The sequence below is a fragment of the Anopheles coluzzii genome, chromosome 3 (genome assembly GCF_943734685.1).
Source record: "Anopheles coluzzii chromosome 3, AcolN3, whole genome shotgun sequence".
NCBI classification, from domain to species: domain Eukaryota; kingdom Metazoa; phylum Arthropoda; class Insecta; order Diptera; family Culicidae; genus Anopheles; species Anopheles coluzzii.
Window position 1 is genome coordinate 46,388,069 of NC_064671.1, and position 21,332 is coordinate 46,409,400.

Consider the following 21,332-nt stretch of genomic DNA (forward strand, 5'->3'; position numbering starts at 1 on the left):
TACATATAGAGTATAGCATATTTTCATCATTTGTAACATGCACTAATGTTTGGGGTGTGTTTTGTTTTCCATTTTCATTCATAGGTGGCGATAGTAGTAACATGCGCTATCTGCAAAAAGAGCGTGTACATATATTAGAACAGCTAGAAGAATGCCCGTCCAGTGGCGATGAGCTGGTGAGCCCCAAGAAGCGTATGAAATACAATTCCGATGGACACCATCATCACCACCATCACCACCATCATCATCATGGTAGTGACTCGGATCGAGATCGCGATCACCGTGATCACCGCGATCTACGTGATCCGTCGCCCGGAACAACCGCTGCGGGAGGCAGTGGTGGAGGCAGCCTCGGTGGTACAGCCGTGGTCAATAGTAACAGCGGCACTGGTAGCAGTAGTAGCAGTTATTACAACAGTCACCACCATCATCATCATCACCATCATGCTAACAATAGTGATAGCCCCGGTATAGGAGGTGTTGTAGGTGGTATCAGCGGATCATCCTCCATCAGTGGCATTCAGTCATCATCCGCACTGACACACCGAAAGTCGATGGAAGTGCGTCGGCTTTCCGAGTGCAATCTGCAAACATCGAAGCAATCGTCCTTATCGTCCTCCTCGGTAGCAGCTGGAGGAATTGGTGGTGGAGGAGGAGGAGGAGGAGGTAGCCATAGTAGGAGACCGTCCACCGAAAGTACGTCACTACACCAGCGTCACGGTAGCAGTAGTAGCGGCAGCAGTATCAGCGCTTCCATTTCGCAACAAACACATCTGGAAAGTGGCAGTGGCAGCAATCATACGCTCTATCCGCATCATTCGAGTAAACGGCGAAAAATGATTGCGGATGGTGGCAGCGGAGGTGCTAGTGGGGCGCAATCAACGGGGAACGGTTCTACGAGCAGCAGCAGCAACACTGCCGGAAACAGCAATAGTGGAGGTAGTGGCGTAACAGGATTGTCGGCAGGCGCGAATAGTTTGTCGACGTCGAACGAGCACCACCATTCGTCACGGGGTCGTGGCCATCAGCTCCACTCCATACATTCTCATGAGGCTAGCGGAGGAGAGAGTGCGGACGGCTCCCGGCCAGGTACTCCACTGTGCGATGAGCGGCCGGAGAATCTTTTGCCTAGCGAGCCACGCCGTATACCGACGGGACGATCGCAAAATCAGGAACCGCTCGTTCTACCATTGCCCCGGTTTGCGGTGCAAGTGTTTCAACAGAATCGACTCAATGCGCTACAGCAACAACTGCAAACAAGTTCGTCGGCGGGCGCGGCTGCTAGCGCTGGGATGTCGGGTTCGTCGTCTTCATCGTCATCTTCGTCGTCCTCATCTACATCCTCCGTTGATCGACTGCCGGCAGCAGTTGGCGCTGCTGGCTCCGTTACACCCACGATAGGATCGTCCTCCACCGGGACACTACCCAGCAGCAGCAACAACAGTGGTGCAGTGCCGCTGCCCTCTTTTGCGTCCAATTCTAGTCTGCAAAGTAATAATAACGCACTATCGAGCCCACCGCCCGCCGGTATCGCGTTGTCCAAATTGCAAAAACCTTTGCAAGTTGGCGCTACACAGACATCGACAACAACATCAGGAAGCACCAGCTTTGGCATGGCGGGAGGCAGCAGCAGTACATTGCTATTGGAGACGACAAATGAAATGGTGCCGGCCAGCCCACCACCGCGCGCATCCTCCGTGAGCTCCACCTCAAGCGACTCGAGCGATCTTGGACTGTCGCTTGACGAACGTATCAAGACGCTTGATGAGAAGTTCGAAAAATGGTCCGGCAGCACGCAGGCGGCATCCGTGGGGCGGCTAACAGTAGGGAGCAATGCTGCCGTTAGTAACAGTATCCCTGTTGGCAGTGGTGTGAGTAATAGCGCAATCGTGGGAAGTGGCAGCAATTCCAGTGACCTTCATTTTCTGAATGAACGCCACCATTTTCCGCATTCGTCAAGCAGTAAGAGCTATTCGAATCATCATTCCTCCTCTACTCATCACCACCATCACCAGCAACAACCATCCTTTCACAATCACATTGTGGGAAGCGGCAGTTTGATAAACCATCACCACCACCAGCATCACCAACCGGCAGCACATCCTATGCAGTCGCCACTGTCAGCAGGATCCGCCTCTACCTCCTCCTCCTCCCATGCGACCACGGGCTCGTCTTCGTACCGGCACAAGTTTCTTGATCTCGACGTACACGAACTTCCCCCATCGGACATCGTCAAGTCCGTCCTTTCGAAGAAATCGATCTTTGACGAAGATCTCAAACGGCTAGAAAATATTGATGACAAATACGAGCCTCGTGATTTTTCCAACTATTCGAAAAACAGTGCCACTTTGGCTTCGGCCGCCACGATTGCCACTGTACTAGGCAACAGCATAGCATCGGCTATTGGCGCCACACCGATAGTACCAGGAGTGGCGATAGGATCGTCTTCGCCTGGCATAATCAACAGCGTAGCATCTTCAGCGAGCGCATCTCCGGTACACATGAGTTCGACAAAGACGGGAACAGCTGTACCGGTAGTTTCCCAGCAACAACAGCAACCTCCTGAAGCACCGGTTCAATCTGCAGCAAGTACAGCAGCAACAGCTGCCGCTACAACTACTAATACTACTACTGCTACCACTACTACTGCTACTACCACTACTACGATGGCCGTTTCACAAACCACAGCAACAGCGCCGATTAACATCCAACGAGTCAGTGGCAGTGCTTCAGTGTCGCCAATGAATAGCCCTCAACCATACAACAGTCCTAACCCGTCGGTAAAATCCTGCCTTCAATATCCTTTTCCGAGTCACCCTCCTGTCGCACAACAAAGCCCAACGTCGACTTCAGGAACGAGTGCTGTCACAACAACGACTACTACCATCAGTAGCGGCAGTAGTGGTACTGGTGCTGGCACTGGAATTACGACCATACCGTCATCCTCGGACGCTGCACAGTCATTGACGACAGAGACGAAAACTGTAACATCATCTTCATCCTCGATGGGTAGCAAGGGTGGCAATACTACTGGCAATGGCTCCAACAACAACAACAACAGCAGCGACCCAGCAACCGTAACATCATCGCCGTCCGTTAATAGTAATAATAGTAAAGGTAGCAGCGTTACAACTGCACCATCGACAATACAATCGACCATTGCTACTACCAACGATACAACAGTTGTCACAACAGCTGCGAATGCTGCCGCCGCCGCCGCCACCTCACTATCGTCGTTGTCGTCATCATCTTCGTTGTCGTCGTCAACCAGTAAACCAAAGACCAATGTTTTAAATAAAAGTATTAGTTTAACGGAAAAAACAAGTACAAACGCTAGCGGTAACAACAATAATAATTTAATACACAATAGTGATAATCTAAATAGCGGTAGCAGCAGTGGTGGCAGTAGCACTAGCACTGGTATTGGTACTAGTGTTAACCTTACGTCTTCGGTGGCCGATGCGGTATCGTCATCGGCAGCGGCGAGTGGCACACACATACAGACACATAAATCGTCCTCTTCTGTGTCGTCAGGATCGTCAACATTTTCTTTTTCTTCGTCATCGTCATCGTCAGCGGCAGAGTTGTCCAGTACTAATAACTATAATGTGGTTGTGAAGAGTAACACTAGCAGTAATAACGCTGGTGTGAACAACAGCGTGCCGGGGAGTACAAATGTTGGCACGGTTAAATCGAGCACGGCTGGAAATGGTGATGAAGTGCCGCATATGCATTCCAGTAGTAATAGCCAGTCACAAAAGGAGGAGTCTTCTAGCGGTTGCAGCAAAACTAACCATAACATCGGAAACAGCAGCAGTGGCAGCAAGCATCACAAGGATCGCCGAAAACTGTCAACCGCATCGTCTACCTCGTCAGCATCCTCATCAAGTGTGGCATCGTCGCCGAACATTGCCACTGCCGGGTCTGGCAGTGGGTCGAATATAGTGGATGAGCCTGATGATGCACCGACGACGCCAACAGTAACGGCTTCGTCAAAGCACTCGAGCAAATCGAGCAAGTCAAATTCGCACTCTCACCACCATCATCATGGTGAGCACGGACATCGGAATAGCGGTAGCCATCATAACCATCGCCATCACAGTGACAGTATCAGCAGTAACAGTAGCAGCAGCAGTGGCAACATCAGCACTAACGGGAAAAACTCTTACAAAGACCATGAGCGAAATCACGTCGCATCTTCGGCTGGTGGTAGTGAGCACTCACAAGCTGCTGCCGGAGGTGGGTCTGCTGCCTTGAACAGCAGCTATCGCGATGAGTTCGACCGACTAAAGCAGGAGGCTGCCTCTGCCGCTGCTGGTAGCGGTAATGTGGACCGTCATTCCTCTGGTGCATCGTTGAAGCGACGAGACAAAGAGCGTGAAGAACGCTCCAATAACGATGAGGAATCGCGAAAGGCGAAAGAAGATGGTGGAAGCTCTAACTTAGATCATCGAGAAAAGGATAGCGATCGAACCGGCATAGAGAAAGATCGGAAAGAGCACAACAAACGCAGTGAAGATTCAGCTAAAGAACACGAGAAAGATCGTCGTAGCACGAAAGGAAGTGGTGGGATTTCGAATGATTCTGAGCAAACAAAAGAATCTTCGAGTCAGAAACAACATCAACATCTGTATCATCAGGATGACTCCTCTCTCCATCATCAGCACCATCGAGAGCGGTCATCGGATAAGGATCGTCGGGATCGTGTTAATTCGGCGGGCAGTGGATCACCGGTAAGAAGCTCATCGAAGCGGCGTCTTAGTTCACAAGACAGCATAGAATCGTCGTTGGAGGAAGCGACATCTCTGAAAAAGATACGCTCCAGCGCACAAGAAGGCAGCACCAACGCCGACATGTCATCGAGTGGTGGGAATGGGTCGAAAAGTAGTGAAAGAAGAGACTCTAGCAAGGAAGGAAGCCGCAGGGAGGGTAGCAAATATCATCACCACAAGAGTAGCAACCGTTCGGATGGAAGTGCTAGTGGCAGCAGTCATAATCATCGTTCCGAGAAAGTTTCATCGAAATCTGGTGGAACTAGCAGCAGCGTTACCGTCACTTCGTCAACTCAGAGCACTGTAAGTTCTGCGGAAAAGAGCTCTTCGGGCAAGCACGTAGACAATCACGTGATCGAAAAGCAACAGGCTTACTTCCTCGAAGAACGCCGTAAAGAGATCATGCTGTCGAGTGAAGATCATCTTCACAGCGGACCAGGAGGTGTGGGTGGACCTATTAATAGCTCCGGTGCATCGAACATGGCTGGCAGTGGCGGCGTATCTCATCACCATAAGCGCAAGGAACGTTACCACGATAAGCACAAGTCGAAGAAAAATCGTGATCCTTCTCGTGACAAGGAAAACGCGCTCAGTACAAACTTTCCTGCAGATAGCTATGGTGAGAATCGGTCTACAAGTGACGAAGAAGAACAGAATCGTATTCGCTACAAAAAGGAACGCAAGGAGCTGCAGGAGTATGCGAAACAGCGTCATCACAGCTCCAGCGGTGGGAGTGCTGGAATTGGTCTGCATGGAGTAGACTACAAGTTAGCTGTCAGCAAGCTAAACTGCGGAAGCAGCGGAGTTGCTCGCGATGATCGCAAATCGTCCCAGCCGGTCAGCAGGGCGGAATCTTCTGCCGAGGAGGGACGTGAAAAGAAAAAGTGTCGATCAAATAGCAGCCGCAAAGCGAACAGCTCCGATACGGATGATTCGGACGAGCCGAAGAAGCATTCGATTTTCGACATTCCCGACGATGGGCCGAATATATCGATGTATGACAAGGTGAAAGCGCGATCCTGCAAAAACATGCAAAAACAGGAGGAAGAGAAAAAAATCAAGGCCAAGTTTTCGCAGCTGAAACAGTGCAGAGCCAAGCGGGAGGGTAAGAACCGTTCTAAGAGCTGGGAAGAGGGCGACGATTCCGATTCTGATGCAATGCACTCGGATACGACGATCAACAGCAAGTACAATCACAAGGACCACAATAAGAGTGGCATGGTGACAACGACGGATGACGAAGATCATGCACCCACGACTCCGCGATCTCGACGCAACTTCAAGGATTCGTCGTTGGCGTCCGATTCCGACGAAGGTCACCGCCATCCGCATCAGCACCGCACGGCGATGTTTAATCGCGATCGGCTGAACGATCTGTGCGACGATGAGAGTAGCGAGGGTGGAGGACATTTGATGCTCAGCAGTACTGGTGGTGGTGAGGGTCGTGATAAGCCAAATCGCGAGGCGCAGCGGCAGCAGAAGGACTATCACGAAAAGAAGCTTCGTCGCAGCTCGGGTGAAGATAAGAAGTCATCGCGAAAGAATTCCCGCTCGACTCGCATACAGTCCGACACGGAAACGGACGAAGATTCGATGATGCGTGAACGCTCAAAGCCGAAGGGATCTGGCATGTGTCGCTTAGAAAACAATACGATATCCGACGTAGAGTATAATCATATCAACGATAACATAGGCCGCATGTTTGGCAGCACAGACACTAATGAGCAGCAAAGCCGAATGGTGGACAGACAAGAGGATGTAAAGATCAAACAGGAAGTCAAAAGTGAGGATGAGTGTACATTAGACGGAGACAAAAAATCAGCCACCGTCCTACCGCTGTCTTCTTCTGCAAAACCTAATGATTCAGTGTCCACAGTTCCGCTCGGCGTGGAGCATAAGCCATCGACCTTTGCCCTTATCGCCAGTGATATTTCGGATGATGATTTGGTGAAAACGGTGGTTAAGTCGGAATATCCACAGCACAATTCGATTGCCGGCAGCAAACCGTTGATGTCAACGGCGCCGGTGATAACATCGATTAAGCGTGAACCGACCGACAATCTGAGTTCGTACAAGTCTTCTCTCAGCAACATCAAAGAGCGCCAGCAGCAACATCTGTGCAATCTTTCCGGATCGGATGGTGCTGACCTACTACCAGAAAAGTCGTCCAAATCGGAAACGAGCCAAACTGAGTCAAAGAAGAAACATAAGAAAAAACAAAAGCGCAATAAAACTCTCGAAGGAAGTAGCACGTACGACCAGTTGGAGAAGGATGTACCTACTACACCGAGACCCGTTGAACCTCATAGTGTCGATACTGAGCCGGATGAAAGTGCTGCTCTTGCTTCAGCAACGCTGGCGGTTGGAGCTGATAATGCTAATAGCGGTAATGTAGCGCCGGGTACTCAGTCGTGTAGCAGTGTACAACAACCATCCAATGCTACATCTGTCCCTTCGTCATTGAATGAAGAATCGAAAAAACAGTCATCCGAAGATCATCATTCGTTATCATACAACAAGAAAAAGCATAGCGGCGGAAAGAAGGACAAACGGCGTGATCGATCCAAAGAAGACCACGACAAATCAACATCGTCCTCTTCCAGTCGTTCTAAAAAGTCGAAAAATCGTCATAAAGAAGGCAGTGCGGCTAGTGGTAGCGGCGTCCCGAACAGTGGAAGTGGTAATGGTTCCGGCAGCGCTAACAGCAAGTTCCTTGATATGGAACTCTTTGGGCCTATATCGGATGAAGAGTCGCAGCACTCCTCTGTGGAGACGGAGGCGTCCCACGGCAAGCAAGGTTCCGTGGAGCCGGACGAATCAAAAGAAGAGGACATGCAACCCCAGCTTTCAGAACAGAAGGAGAAAACTGGTGCAGCAAGTGGCGACAGACTGCCAACAGACTTTACTGGCGGCAATGGAGAAAATCAGCAAAACATTAGTAGCAAGCAAGAGAATGCTACCGCACCGGTATCGCTAAGCACCGCGTCTTACGATCCATTGAACGACAGGGAATCGCGTAAGCGTAGCAAGGAGAAGAAGCGGCGCGATCGCGAGAAACTGCGCGCTTCTATGGTGTTGCTGAAGGAAGATGAAAACAGCGTCGATCTGGACGAAGCTGGTAGAGCCCTTGAAGCCCAGTTGATGAGCGACAACGATCAAAAGGTGGAAGATGTATCTCCTGCTTCTACCATTGCCAGTGCCTCACTCAGTGGCAAGCGGTCGTCGGTCGAGGTGCTGGACGTGTTTCGCTACACGGATGGAGACGATAGCATGGAAATGTCGTATGGAGAGAAGAAGGAAGCGCCATCGGCTTCTGCCACCGATCACAGCCGCAAAGAGAAGAAAAAGAAAAAGAAACGTGGGAAGGAAGAGAAACACAAACATCATCACAGCTCAGTGGGAACAACTGCTACTACTACTACTACAAGTAATGCTGCTGCTTCCAATGTTTCGTCGGTCAACAGTAATCCATCCAGCGGCACTGTTGTAATGCCATCTACGGATGCAAGCGGCAGTGTCGCCCAGGATGCTTATGGGGGCAATGCCAATAACAGCAAGCATGTAAACAGTCATCCGCAACCGCAACCACCAACGACAACACCTGTTACGCCGTCGATCAATAAGCTATCTCTGGATATCATTTCTGCTCAGCAAGAAGATTTGAAGCATAACCTTAGCAAACCATCGCCAAGCTTGCCTTGCCTGCTTGACGAAAGTCCGCCGCCTTCCAACAAGCAGCAGCTAACAGCACAAATGAATACTTGCGAGCCCACCGGTAAAGAGGGCACAGAGGAAGGTGTACAATCGTCCATTCCGTTGCCAGGTCGTGCCGGGGAAAAGGTAGCGATGGCTTGTTCTACGCCAACCTATGAAATAGAAGAGGCATCAAGTGTGCAAAAATCACAACACGACTCAGCACTACGTGGCACCAAACAGAAGACGGCAGAGCAGTTGGAAAAGACTCAGCCATTTTCAACACCATCGTTTGGATACGGCCTGGAAGAACAGCTGCACGAGAAAGCTGTGATGTCGATATCGGGCGAGTTTACTGAGAAGTCTAGCAAACCTGATAAAGAACCAGCTATCGAAGGCAAGGAGATCGAACTAAAGCACGCAGACAAGCAGAAAGTCGACGAAAAGCTGCTGCTTGTAGAAGAAAAATCTCGCGTTGTGATCTCGCAGGAAGAAACCGAAGATGCAGTAGCAGCGCTGTTGGGCGAAAGCTTCGGCACATCCAATACGCCCGATTTCTCCGATATGTATAACGATCCGGTAGAGGAGGAGCAGCTTTCCTCGCAGTTGGCAGTCGAAGAGCCACCGCAGATACCGGAGGAAGACGACGAAGAGATGAAAAAGGCAATCATGAGCCTTAACGCGGAAGAGCTGGATATTAAGGAAGCAGATACGCCGCAGTCAGAGCACGATCTTCAAATTGACACGGATACAGAGGATGCAAACCTAGAGGACGATCAACAGTCCAGTCTGCTGCGCTTCGACAATCCACCCAAAACACCCGATGTTGATCTGAGCCAGCTCGGCAAACCGTTGATCGAAGGGTCGCAGCTTACCAAAGCAGGCCAAAGCCCAACGGCGATTGCAACAGAAAGCATCAGCAACACGGATGGAAATGCAGCGAAAAAGGACGATTCAAGCAGTAAATTGGAAATGCCGGATACGCCTGGTAAGAATGTAGCTATGGCTAGTGATTCGCCGGCGCGAGTAACATCTGATGTGAATCCAGCACAACATCCAGCCAAACACAGTGTGGGCTCAGCTACGGTGTCGGTAACAGTGGTAGAGTCGTCCAAACAGAGCGAAATTAGTTCCAAGATCTCTCCTGTTGTGGGCGTTTCGGTGAATGCGATAAATCTACAGAATCCAAAAATCGGTACAACACATACAACCACTATGATCGCCAAGGACCACCGGGACCATCGCACAAAGGTAGCCTCTGCTTCTAATGTAACTGATGAGAAATCAAAGGCCGTAAGCAGCGATCACAGATCAGCGACAACGGTAGTTCCAACAATAACAACAACAACAACATCTACTACTACATCAAGCAAATCGTCAACAGCAACTGTAGGATCACCATCTACAGCAACGAGTCATCCTGCAGCAAAGTCATCGCAATCCACTACCAACACATGCCAAAGCCCAAGATCAAGCAGTACTGGGCAGCCGTCTCAACAACACCTTCCCCCAGTTATAACTGGTGCTGATCAGCAAAAGCTTTCACCAGCAGCTGTCACGCGTCATCAATATGTCGTGCAAACACCACCTTCGATCTCTATACCAGAACAAAATGCAATCGTCTATCATCCGGTAGGAACAGCTGATACACCATCTCGAGGCATTGCGTCAGCAACAACAGCGGCATTGAATAGCAGTGGCAGTGCTGGTGGTGTACAATCGCCAAAACTTCACATCGCGCCACACTCTCCATTCTCACGAACGTCCTCGCCTACCACACTAAGACCATCCGTGAATACCGCTAGTAGGCAGTCTCCGCAACTAAGTCCCATCATTCAGACCGGTGGCAGCCCTCAAGCGATGATCATTCACCATGGTGGTCATATTGTGGTACATGCTCCCAGTGCCTCCCAATCCTCGGGATCGCCAGGCGGAGGGCAAGGAGGCTTCCTACCTCAAAAACCCGTAACACCGGTGACAGCGCCAGGAGCTGGACACCAGCAGTACCAACCACAACAGCTGACTCATCATCACACGTCGCCGGTATCACGAATGTCTGCGGTTGGATCACAGTTGAAACCAGTGTCGCTAAGTGCATCATCCACAAAACCCATCGAACAACATCCGATCAAAACACAGTTCAACAGTGGAGGAAGTCCAGTAGCCGTGACAAGAATCATTGCTGCCAGTGCCGCACCAGGATCTCCATCAGCGATGAGCAGTGCCGGGTTGGAATCTACACATAATAAATCAACCATTGTAGTGAATGCGACCAGCACTAGTACCGCCAACACAAGTACATATGTAACCACCAAACCAACCGAGTCGTCGTCGCCCAAAACAACACCACCAACCGTTGTCGTAGCACCATCTGATTCGGGAGCGACACCGATGAAGGCAGCTACAATTGTGGCGAATCAGCCTATCTCTATAACATCAGTGACGCATGCTCAGCTGTCGAAACCACAACAATTACCAATGATTGTCACAGCGGCTAAAGTGCCACAGCCTGCAACTACGTCGATTGCTTCGTATCAAACCTCGTTTGGAGAACAAAGCTCTTCCAATGTAATAGTTGCCAAGGCGAGACAGTCGGACGCTAAAACAGCAGGTCCGTTGTTCGGTGCTGGAAATAATGCAATATCCACAATTACATCCAATCCAAATCATCAGTCCGCACCAACAGTCACCACCCCAGCGGCTCCAGCCACATCGGAAAGCATTTCCAAAAAGTTGGCAACTCCTCTCGATTCAACCGCTGAGTCTACAAGTAAGAGCATGGCAGGCTACAAATTTGACACTGAAAAGGGTAGAGGTTTGGTAGAGAAGAGATCTAGCGAAAACATCTCGAAACAGTCCCCAGCAGTGGATGAACAGAAACCAACGCCAGCGTCACATGCCAGTGTGAATGTAGATGACCAGGAAACAGATTCGAAGGAGGACAGTGATTGTTGGTCTGCAAAGGAGATCAACATAGATTCGGTGATTAAAAAAGTCGATGCATTATGCTCGGAAGACGATTCCTCGTCATCGCAAACAATTGCTAGCAGTGCTAGTGCTATCGATAAAGCAGCTTCTACTATTGAGATGGTGGCCAAGGGTTGCACTCAGGAAAGCATAAAATCAAAAGCAGCGCTGAAGGAAGAGCTAAGAGACCGTGGTGCTGATGGAGCGGTTAGAGCAGACACAAGTAAGGTGGTGGTATCCGAGACAGTATCGGCGATGTCGGTAACAGCTGATGAGTTGCATACCACCACCACCACCACCACCATTGCCAGTTCTACCGCAGCTCCGATCATCGATGAAGAAGAAGCAGATGATACCGCGAGCACCGAGCCGGTCGAAAAGGAACACAACGTCACACGAGGGGGCAAGCGTGGAGGTCGTCGTGGAGGCCGTAAAACATCGGAAAGTAGCCATACAACGCTGGCTGCAGGAGACAAAGCGAATGCAGACCAACCATCGCTTGAAGCGGGCATTCAAACACGAACCAGGGGTGGAAAAGCTGCTGGAGCTAAACGTGGCCGTGGTGGTCGTGGTGGTGCGCGTGGAGGTGGAGTAGCTGCATTGGTAAACACGCCAAACTCAGCAACTGCAGCGACACCATTGGCATCATCAGTTCCGCCACCTGTCCCTGGAATGCCCAGATCAGTTGGTGGTTCAAAAGTGGGAATGCATATGGGCGGTGGTTCCTCCGATATCTACGAGTTCCACGATGACTCTGGAGAAGAAGTGTCCAATTCGGATAAATCGTTATCCGGTGCTGATGGTGCGCGCCCACGGCTAATCCTGACAATAAAGAATCAAGCCGCAGTTACGACGGCTACTCCTACTGCTGTTACTAGCAGTGCTCCAGCAACAGTAATAGCTACAACGAGCGCGGCAACTACTAGCCCCATTAACACTACAGCGTCTCCATCAGGAGCGACAACAGTCAATGCCAGTGTGACAAGCCTCGAAACATCAATAGCAACAACTACCACCACTACCACCTTGGTCCACCAACACCAGTCGACTATGCCCACAAATGTGTTGATGCCGCAGTCACACCAGCAGCAGCCGCAACTGCCAGTACAGCAGCAGCAGCAGCAACAATCGCAGCCTACACAACCGCAGCAAGCTTCCGATGAAGCATATGCTATGCCGATTCCAATGGACGTCGGTAAGGAGGAACATGTGTTGACAACAAATACAACCGGCATGCTTTCGGCAGCGGCGGTTGCTGCAGCAGCCAACACCAGGAAATCTCGGCGACTTCTGGAGAAAGATGGACGAAGCACTATCGATGACATTATTGAAGATGTGATTCGAAACGGTCCCTCGCCAAAGGTAGCCGGCGGTGGTGTGATGCAACAGCAATTGCAGCAACCACCACCAGGTGTTGGTATGGCTCCGAATGCACAGCAGCAGTCACCAGTGACTCCGATTGGTCAGCAACAGCAGCAACAATCGGCTATTGGAACAGTCAACCAAGGCTTGATACAGACACAGCCGCAGGTGGTTATGCAGCAACAACAGATCATTGCATCAGCAGTAGCTGTTGGTGAACAACAACAGCAGCAGCAAGGTGGTCACACGACACGTCGCACCACTCGACAGAATACAACAGCTCTGACTGGTAAGTGTAGAATCTATTCATTATATGATTTCAAATGTTCCGATAAAAATGCTCAAATGTGTAAACGTTGATCTGTTTTTTGTTTCACTTTCAGCCACTTCCGCAGTAGGAGATATGCGCAAATCACCTCGTAGCACACGTAAAGGTAAAGATCGCAAGATATCGGAAACATCTACGGATAGCAGTGACGAAAAACCTCAGCAAACGGTACCACCATCCGTAGCCGGTAACGCAATTACCATGAAAGTGCAGGGTGAGCCAAAAGCATTGGACGATCAGCAGGTGGCCGGTACACTGTCCGCCACAACTCCAGTAACACCCAGCATACAAGTAGCTCGTCCTAATGAGACAGCATCTGTGGCCGATAAGTCTAAGTCGGAGAAATCGAAGCCGACGGACGAAGCGAAGGCTCCTGCCGAGATAGGAAACCTGGCGCAGCCGAATTCGCTGACTCTGATAGATCCCGTTACGGGAGAGATGGCAGTTATGCGTCACAGCAAGGAAGGTCAGTACGTACCGATGCCGAATGCTCCGCAGCCACTGAAGAAGGTGATAGCGGCAGCTGCCGTCCAGAGTGCGGCTGCTGCTGCCGAACAGCTGAAATCAGCAGGTCCCGTATCGAATGCAGCTTCTCCTTCACCACCGGAAATGCTAAGCAATAGTGGATCGCCCATCGCGCTCAGTCGAACATCAACTCCTGGGTCCGTTTCATTAGTCACGTCTTCTACAGGCATGTTGTTAACAACCAACAAGACAACCACAACTGTGTCATCGAATCAACAACAGCAACAACCACTAACGGCTTCTAAACCACATACGTTAAAATCACACGTGCTTGGATCACAACAAGTGCTGCAGCAGCATCAACATCAACAGGTTGTAACGAAACCAGGCCATCAACAACCGCCACCATCTGGAGGATTAGCGACCCAGCACCAAATGGGTTCATCATTTGTACCGTCCGGTCAAATGATTGGAGGAAAAACGATGCATCCAACGACGACATCATCCTCATTGAAACTAACAACTCAACCCATAACTACATCAGCATTAGGTCAGCAGCAACAGATCATAATACATAATGCCATCGCAGGACAACCACAGTCTCATGCGATGGCCAAGCAAACCAACATCATCAGCGGAAAACCACCAGCTACAGGCGCTACGCTGCAACAACAAGGCCCTGGAGCTGTTGGTAATAGCATACAGTTGCATCAACACACTGGCACTGGCAATCTGTTAATCAACATACCATCTAATATGCATCCGGCTACAGCTGTACAAATGTCGCCTCGTTTGCAACAACAACAGCAACAGCAACAACAACATCAACAGCAGCAGCAACAACAGCAACAGCAGCAACAACAGCAACAACAGCAACAGCACCAACAACATCAACAACAACAAGTAGTGATTGCTAATGCCAAGCAGCTGCAAGGACAATCGTCTCAAAATCCGACACAACACAAACCTATGCAGCATGTAGTGCAAGCTGCCGGTGGACCAGGTCCGGCAGTACCACAGCAAATAATAATCCATCGTGGAAAGGCTGGCACGGCTACGGAATCTACCGCATCTTTGCACCAGCAGCAAATACCTGTAGGTTACACCACTGTCCTACAAAGCGGTAGTAAAATTATCCAATCACCTGGTGCGGCCGGTCCTGGCCAACAAGGACCAAACGTGGGCAGTGCTGGCCCAATTGTATCACAAGTGCAACAACACATACTCAGCAAGCATCCAACGACGGGTCAAACAATACAGATAGCGGCTGGTGGCGCTCCCGGGCTACCGGTACATTACCAAGCAGTGCAGCAGCCGGGCCAGCCGACGATCGTACATAAGGGAGCAATCACGACCGTGCAGCATAAGATTGTGCAACAAACTAGTTCCGGCATCCAACAGCAACAACCACCACCACAACATCAATTGCAGCATCACAAACCAAGCGAAGGATCCGCGGTTGGTTTGCATACAATCGCAGGCAAAGGTCCCATCATCCATCAGGTGCCCACGGCGGGAGGCAAGATCGTGCAAATTCAATCAGCTACCGGATTGCCACCGCAGCAGCAGCAAACAGTTAACCCATCAGGTCCAGTGGGTACATTGCAGCCAGTGGGTCTAACGAAGTTGTCGAACCATCATGTGTCGACGCCGTCACCGCCAGCTCAGCAGTTGCAGCCACAGACACAGCAGCCGCCTTCAAAAGGGTTGTCTCCGCTGCTACATCAGGCTCCTCAGATAATGACGGGCGCAGTTGCAAGTCCACCATTGAAGCAATCGCACCTTCAAGGTCAACAACCAATTGTCACTGGTACGTGTTGTTCTGGTTCTGGTTCTGATTGTGAATCAAATCACGATGGAAACATTTCACTAATGGAACGTATACCTTCTTTCATTGCAGGAGCCAGCAGTACACGTGTGGCGTTGCCTACTATGAGTCCACAGGGACAGTCAGCTCATCCGCAACTGCAGCAAGCAACTATACAACGGCACATAACTATTCCAGGCACGATCTACGATCCTGCAAACTTGGTAAGTGTTCTAGTACATCACACTACACGTGCTGTACAGGAAGCAAAAAATGGGCTTTCTGTTTGTTATTTTTTTACCTCCAAAACGCACGATCGCGATCACTCAGTCAATAACGTAATTTCTATATTTCACCCTTGTGGACGCTGCTACAAATTTGTTTGCCAATGTATTTTCTTTGACAATCGTAATTGTTCATCCTGTGCGTGTATCATACTTGGTATACAGCGTGGTGATTTGAGTGGCTTCATCAACCGAGGACAGAGTCCTCCGCCTGCTCACCAACAAACATCTCCAATAACACCGGTTCACGTACGATACAATCGTTCCGAATATTGTTTAAAATTAAATTTCAATAGAAGGTTCATTTGTCTCTGTTGATCAGTTTTGTTGATCTTTGTTATTCAATCATATAATTTACTCAATATACGATGTGTTTTTTTCGTTCTTTTCTTTTCATATGTGTGCTTAATTTGATCTGCTCCTTCGGGTATTGATACTAATTCATTCTTCTGCTTGTGCAAAACTCAACAGGGACCGGATGGCGGATTCCGTGGTGGTATGCCGAGGGACTACGTGAAGTACGTGTACCGTAGCAACATTCCTATTCCAAGGTATGCCTCGAACCAAAGACAGGGGAATGAACTCAGCATGTGGCGCTGCAGCATCAACGATGGTGATACTATCGATCTTTCTGTTTTATCTCTCAGCAGGTCACCCATGCGGGAAATGCCCGAGATGGAAGAAACGGTTGCTGCTAGTCCACCGTTGGAACTTCGCCGACCTGCTAGCGGACCTCGCCCAACCGCCGTTCCGCTTAGTCTGCAAAGTCCTGGCGATCGTGTGACGGGTAAGTGGAAGGTTTCACAGCACACATCGTGGCAGAAGTATAATGATTCGAACCACACTTTCAGATTCACCACAAGGCGCTCAGATATACATGGGAAGTGCACGGATACCGCACCCCTACCCAGAGACACTGAACGCGCGCTACTACGAACCAACCATTGGTGGCCCGAACGGAGGAAGTGCAGGACCGAGAGCACTGAGCACGGAACCACCGCCAGCTCACCGTCCTCACAATCTATCCACGTCGGCTTACAGTGGGGCACCGTTCTCAGTCACGCCAAGTCCAACACCGCCACCTTCAGCCTCTCCCGCAACCATGCTGCACATTCAGCGGGAAAGAGATCAGCAGCAGCAGCAGCAGCAGCAGCAAGTGGCAGCCGCCGCTGCGGCTCTAGTGCAATCCGCTTCCGGCCAACGTTTGGTTGGAGAACGCGTAACGTCTGTTCCACCGGGTAGCGGATATTACTACCGCAGCGAGGTCGAACATGAGTTGTCCGATCAGCTACATCCTGTTGCGCTTGGCCATGGATCGTCATCGGTTGCTGCATCCGCTCCACTCCCAGCGCACACCGGAGGAATGATACCGTCCATGGGTACACCACAAACCGTTGCCATAGGAAGTCGTAACATACAAGTGGCAACGCCTCCGGTCACCCCTATGGGTGGCGGAAGTGTCAGCGGCAGTAGTGCACCAGTGGTATCGGTTGTTCCAACGCCTCCGCCTGTGCAAAAGGATTCGCTTGATGCGCTGCTCCAGCGATACCCGGTGATGTGGCAAGGACTGCTGGCACTCAAAAATGATCACGCAGCAGTACAGATGCACTTCGTGTATGGCAATCCGAACGTAGCAGGTAGCTCGTTGCCAAGCAACAGCGATGGGTCGACGCCTCCGTTGCGCATTGCTCAGAGAATGCGGCTGGAACCGGCGCAGATAGATGGAGTAGCTAGGAAGATGCAGGTATGCACTATTTTATCTTTTTTTTAAGAAAATACTTTTTATGACAGCCGTTGAGAACAAAATTTAACAAAACACTTTTTTGTAAATATTGTTTTACAGATGGTCAACGAACACTGTATGCTGTTAGCATTGCCGTGTGGCCGTGATCGGATGGACGTATTGCAGCAGCAGAACAATCTGCAAACTGGCTTCATCACTTACCTGCAGCAGAAACAGGCAGCTGGTATCGTCAACATAGCGGCACCAGGAAGTGCGCAGGCGGCATACGTGGTGCATATATTCCCATCTTGCGAGTTTGCCAACGAAAATCTGGCTCGTATCGCACCGGACCTAATGCACCGTGTGGCAAACATCCAGTACCTGCTAATCGTGATTGCAACTGTGTAAAAACAAGCTGAGCATGATGATGTTACATAGAAAAAAAAACTACAAAACTACAAAAAACACAAACACACAAGCAAATAGTATAATCATAAAACACTGAAAATGATAGGGAATGTAAGACGAAAAGTTGAATTGTTGTCACATAGCAAGATAACCAAATGTAAAAAAGAAACAAAACAAAAAAAAAACACAATAGGTTTGTGAGAACAACATGAAATGAAATATTTACAAAACATCACATGTACCCCCATCTCCCGTTGGTACAAAGAATACATTTAAACTGGTTTTAATGAAGGATTTGTAGGTCGTGTTGAAAGGAAAAATTGACGTAGATTAAACAAACTGCAAAAAAAAAAGAAAACAGTCCAAAGGATAAACCCCTCGGTGCGAAATGTGTGATGATTTATCCATAGTATCTCTTAAGTATTACTTCCGATATAACCACCTCCCACCATACGGCCTAGTGCGCCAAATTTGTGAAAACTATCGTTGTAAATGCAACCACCCACAAGACACCACTATGGAAAAGTAAACAAAAATACAATGTTCAGCAAAGCGAATCTTTTCTACGCAAAGTAACAAATCAACGCAACCACCCTCTCTCCGCACAACGCGCATTGTTCACGTTCATCTTTGGGTGCATTGCCTCTGTTCAAAAGAGTAATGCATGGGGGAGGGGCTATGCATTTTGTAAAATTATATCATCCAAGCATAGCAAAAGCAGCAGCAGCACGATGGAGATAATCCGAACATGGTCCCATTTTGCTGCATAATCATTCGAGCAAAACAACACATAATACAACAACACTTACAACGAGTAGTAAACTGTTTCTATTGGAGCGCAGTCGCATAGAATGCGATTGTAGAACGATTGGCTGTTTCATGCAAATTTTGGTTTTAAAGGGTGCGAAAGATAGGAAGAGTGTCAGCATACATGTTTCAAATCCATTGTCAGCGATAGTTATCTGTTTGCTTTATGGTTAGTGCTGCCAGCCGCATTGAAAATACTGAAGAAGCACTGAGAAATGGCAGTAATGGACATTGCATAATATGGTGAAATTGGTGATTGTTGTTTCCACCATTCTGCAACATGTGCAAGACATGCGTCTATCATTTTTTAAACTACACACACACCCACTAGTAATGGGAAGCGAGTGATTACTAGTTTTGATTCACTATAACATGAATAATGTACTTGACGAACAGGGAAAAAAGTCGACGAAACACAGAAGAGGACAACCCCAATTTTCTAATGCGAAAAGCATTCGAAGAAAAACATGAAAATGATGATGACGACGATGACGATGATGATGAAGAAGAAGAAGAGAAAAGAAGATGTTAATTAATTTAAGACAAAAGAAAATACGCTCACACCCAACATACACACATACACACCTAGTTGAGGTTGAAATCCGAAGACGTAAGCGTAGCGTAGTATTTAAGGCAAAACAAATAAACTTTAATGCGCATTGTATAAAGTATAGTAGGGCAAAAGGTAACACGTAAAAAAGAAAACAAATGCATTGGTAAATAATCTAGTGTCTACGGTTCGGATATAATGATGTTGTGTATCGTTAGAATGGTGGGAGAGATACAGATGGAAAAGAGAGAAGGATGTATGTTGAATAGTATAGGACAGAGCGGGAAGGGTAAAAAGGGTGTAAGCCGAAGAGCTAGGTACGTGTGTAGTTAGTGTGTTCATCTCTGTTCTACTGCATCTTTCACACGATCGTGAGTGTTCACACAAAATGTGTGTATGGGTTTAAGATAGCTGTGTTGTATAAACTTGAACACAATAGAAACGCGCGGTACGATCAGATGCAGTTAACAAAAACAAACAAACGAAAAACAAAACAAACACACAAAAAAACAAAGTCACACAGAACAGAAACACACAAACAAGAAAAAGAAACACGTACAGAGCAACATAATAACATAATATATACATTGCAAATGATTCGTGGTTAGGTATAGGTGATGCATGACTAGCGCATACGTGTTAGTATGGGGTTATCGTTGCAAAAGATATGAGATGCTCTAATGTGAGGTGTTGTGAGTTGCTGTGCACGAAAAAGAATGTAAAAACAAACAAACAAACAAGCAAACATACATACACTAACTAACTAATGCACGTAACGGGCATCGACAGGGGAAGACCGATTTGATCGTAGCGTTAATAATATTCAGATAATATGTAATATTTAGAAGACTAAAGCTTGTAGAAAGAGAGTTACACGATTCAGTGGAGAGCAACTGAACCGTTCGGTGTGGCCTGTTGGTCATTGCTGCTCACACCACGCCGCAACAAGGTGTCTCGCTGTTGTGTAGTGTGATTGTTTTACTCTTTCACGCAAGATCACTATGTATCCTTTTGTACTCTCGTTATAATTATTTTTCCCCAATTTTTTGTTTTGCGATACGTGTAAGTACATTCGTATGATAATGAAAAAGAACCCCACTCGTTGTACATATAAACTCTATTCGAAAACGAGATAAATAAAATTCGAACCCACAAAAATAAAACCTGAAATGAAGTAATAATGTCGCGACTGTGAATGAAGGGAGGGGCTGGCGCACATTCACTATGTGTTGTAAGCAAACATGAGGTGATGGAGGAGTTGTTGAAAACTGAAAGAAAAGCAGAAACTTTATCTTTAGCTGGTGGCGCAACGCATCAAGCGTTTCACTTTCCCACTGCTGGGCAATCATTTTGTTTGGTCTTAAGAACATGATTACTAACCTGCTGGATAATGGGAACCCTCTGGCGCAGCACACAGTAGATCCATCACTCATAATGTCGGTATCAAAATGAACAATACGCTAAAATAAAGAAAAAAAAAACATAAAAGAAGACATGTGTAAAAAAATTATAATCAAAAGATAATTAAACATAAACTTTAGAGTTAAAAATACGATCAACCGCCGACAATGAAGAAATCAAAGCAAACAAACAAGTACTTTTGGCACTTGCAATATTTCAGTGACATTTTTAAAAGAAGACATTCCTAATTAGGGTTCAGTGGATATGTGCCCAACACGACAGACACGTCTTTGCGGTATTTTGTGCATTGCATGTAATTTTGGTGTACATTTATTTCTCTTTCAACTATTGATTCCCTCCGTTGTTGCCAGCTGGGTTTATATGGGTCCGAAATTGGGGGTGCTTTAGATAGTGAAATTACAAAAACAAACGTTACAAAAGTTCGCATGTGTGTGTGCCACGGCGCTTTCGTGGTATTTTGTTGCATTGGTTGGCAACGTTGGTTTCTTGGAAAATGGATGTCGCTAGATAAACGGTAAAGTGGGAAGCAAACGAAATAAACATAACGCAAAAATAACTCTATAAAACCACAAGCAAATACAACAAAAGAAGAATACACAATTACAACTGATTTTTTATGTTCTTCTACAAAACGACATGAAAAAAATGAACGAAAAGCGGCCCAGTAAAATCAGAAAACGTCGATCGAAAGAGAAGGTAGGAATAAATAATGAATGCTGTTATTATTACTTAACTTATTGTGAT

The 21,332-nt window shown here is 48.1% G+C and overlaps 1 protein-coding gene across 9 annotated transcripts in view; it reads left to right on the plus strand.

Moving 5' to 3' along the window:
- LOC120954681 (protein split ends-like) overlaps positions 1 to 20,329 on the plus strand; it is a 73,319-nt gene extending 52,990 nt beyond the window's left edge. For 6 of the 9 annotated variants that reach the window (XM_040374824.2, XM_040374823.2, XM_040374819.2 and 3 more), the window contains exons 5-12: positions 85 to 13,083; positions 13,178 to 15,397; positions 15,488 to 15,618; positions 15,844 to 15,927; positions 16,150 to 16,229; positions 16,326 to 16,465; positions 16,530 to 17,422; positions 17,522 to 20,329. In XM_040374824.2, the coding sequence (XP_040230758.2) occupies positions 85 to 13,083; positions 13,178 to 15,397; positions 15,488 to 15,618; positions 15,844 to 15,927; positions 16,150 to 16,229; positions 16,326 to 16,465; positions 16,530 to 17,422; positions 17,522 to 17,809 (16,835 nt within the window). In that variant the 3' untranslated portion in view covers positions 17,810 to 20,329. The remainder of the gene's footprint in view (positions 1 to 84; positions 13,084 to 13,177; positions 15,398 to 15,487; positions 15,619 to 15,843; positions 15,928 to 16,149; positions 16,230 to 16,325; positions 16,466 to 16,529; positions 17,423 to 17,521) is intronic. The other 3 variants (XM_049609529.1, XM_049609530.1, XM_049609531.1) reach the window with 3 other exon arrangements.
- The last annotated feature ends 1,003 nt before the right edge of the window (positions 20,330 to 21,332 follow it).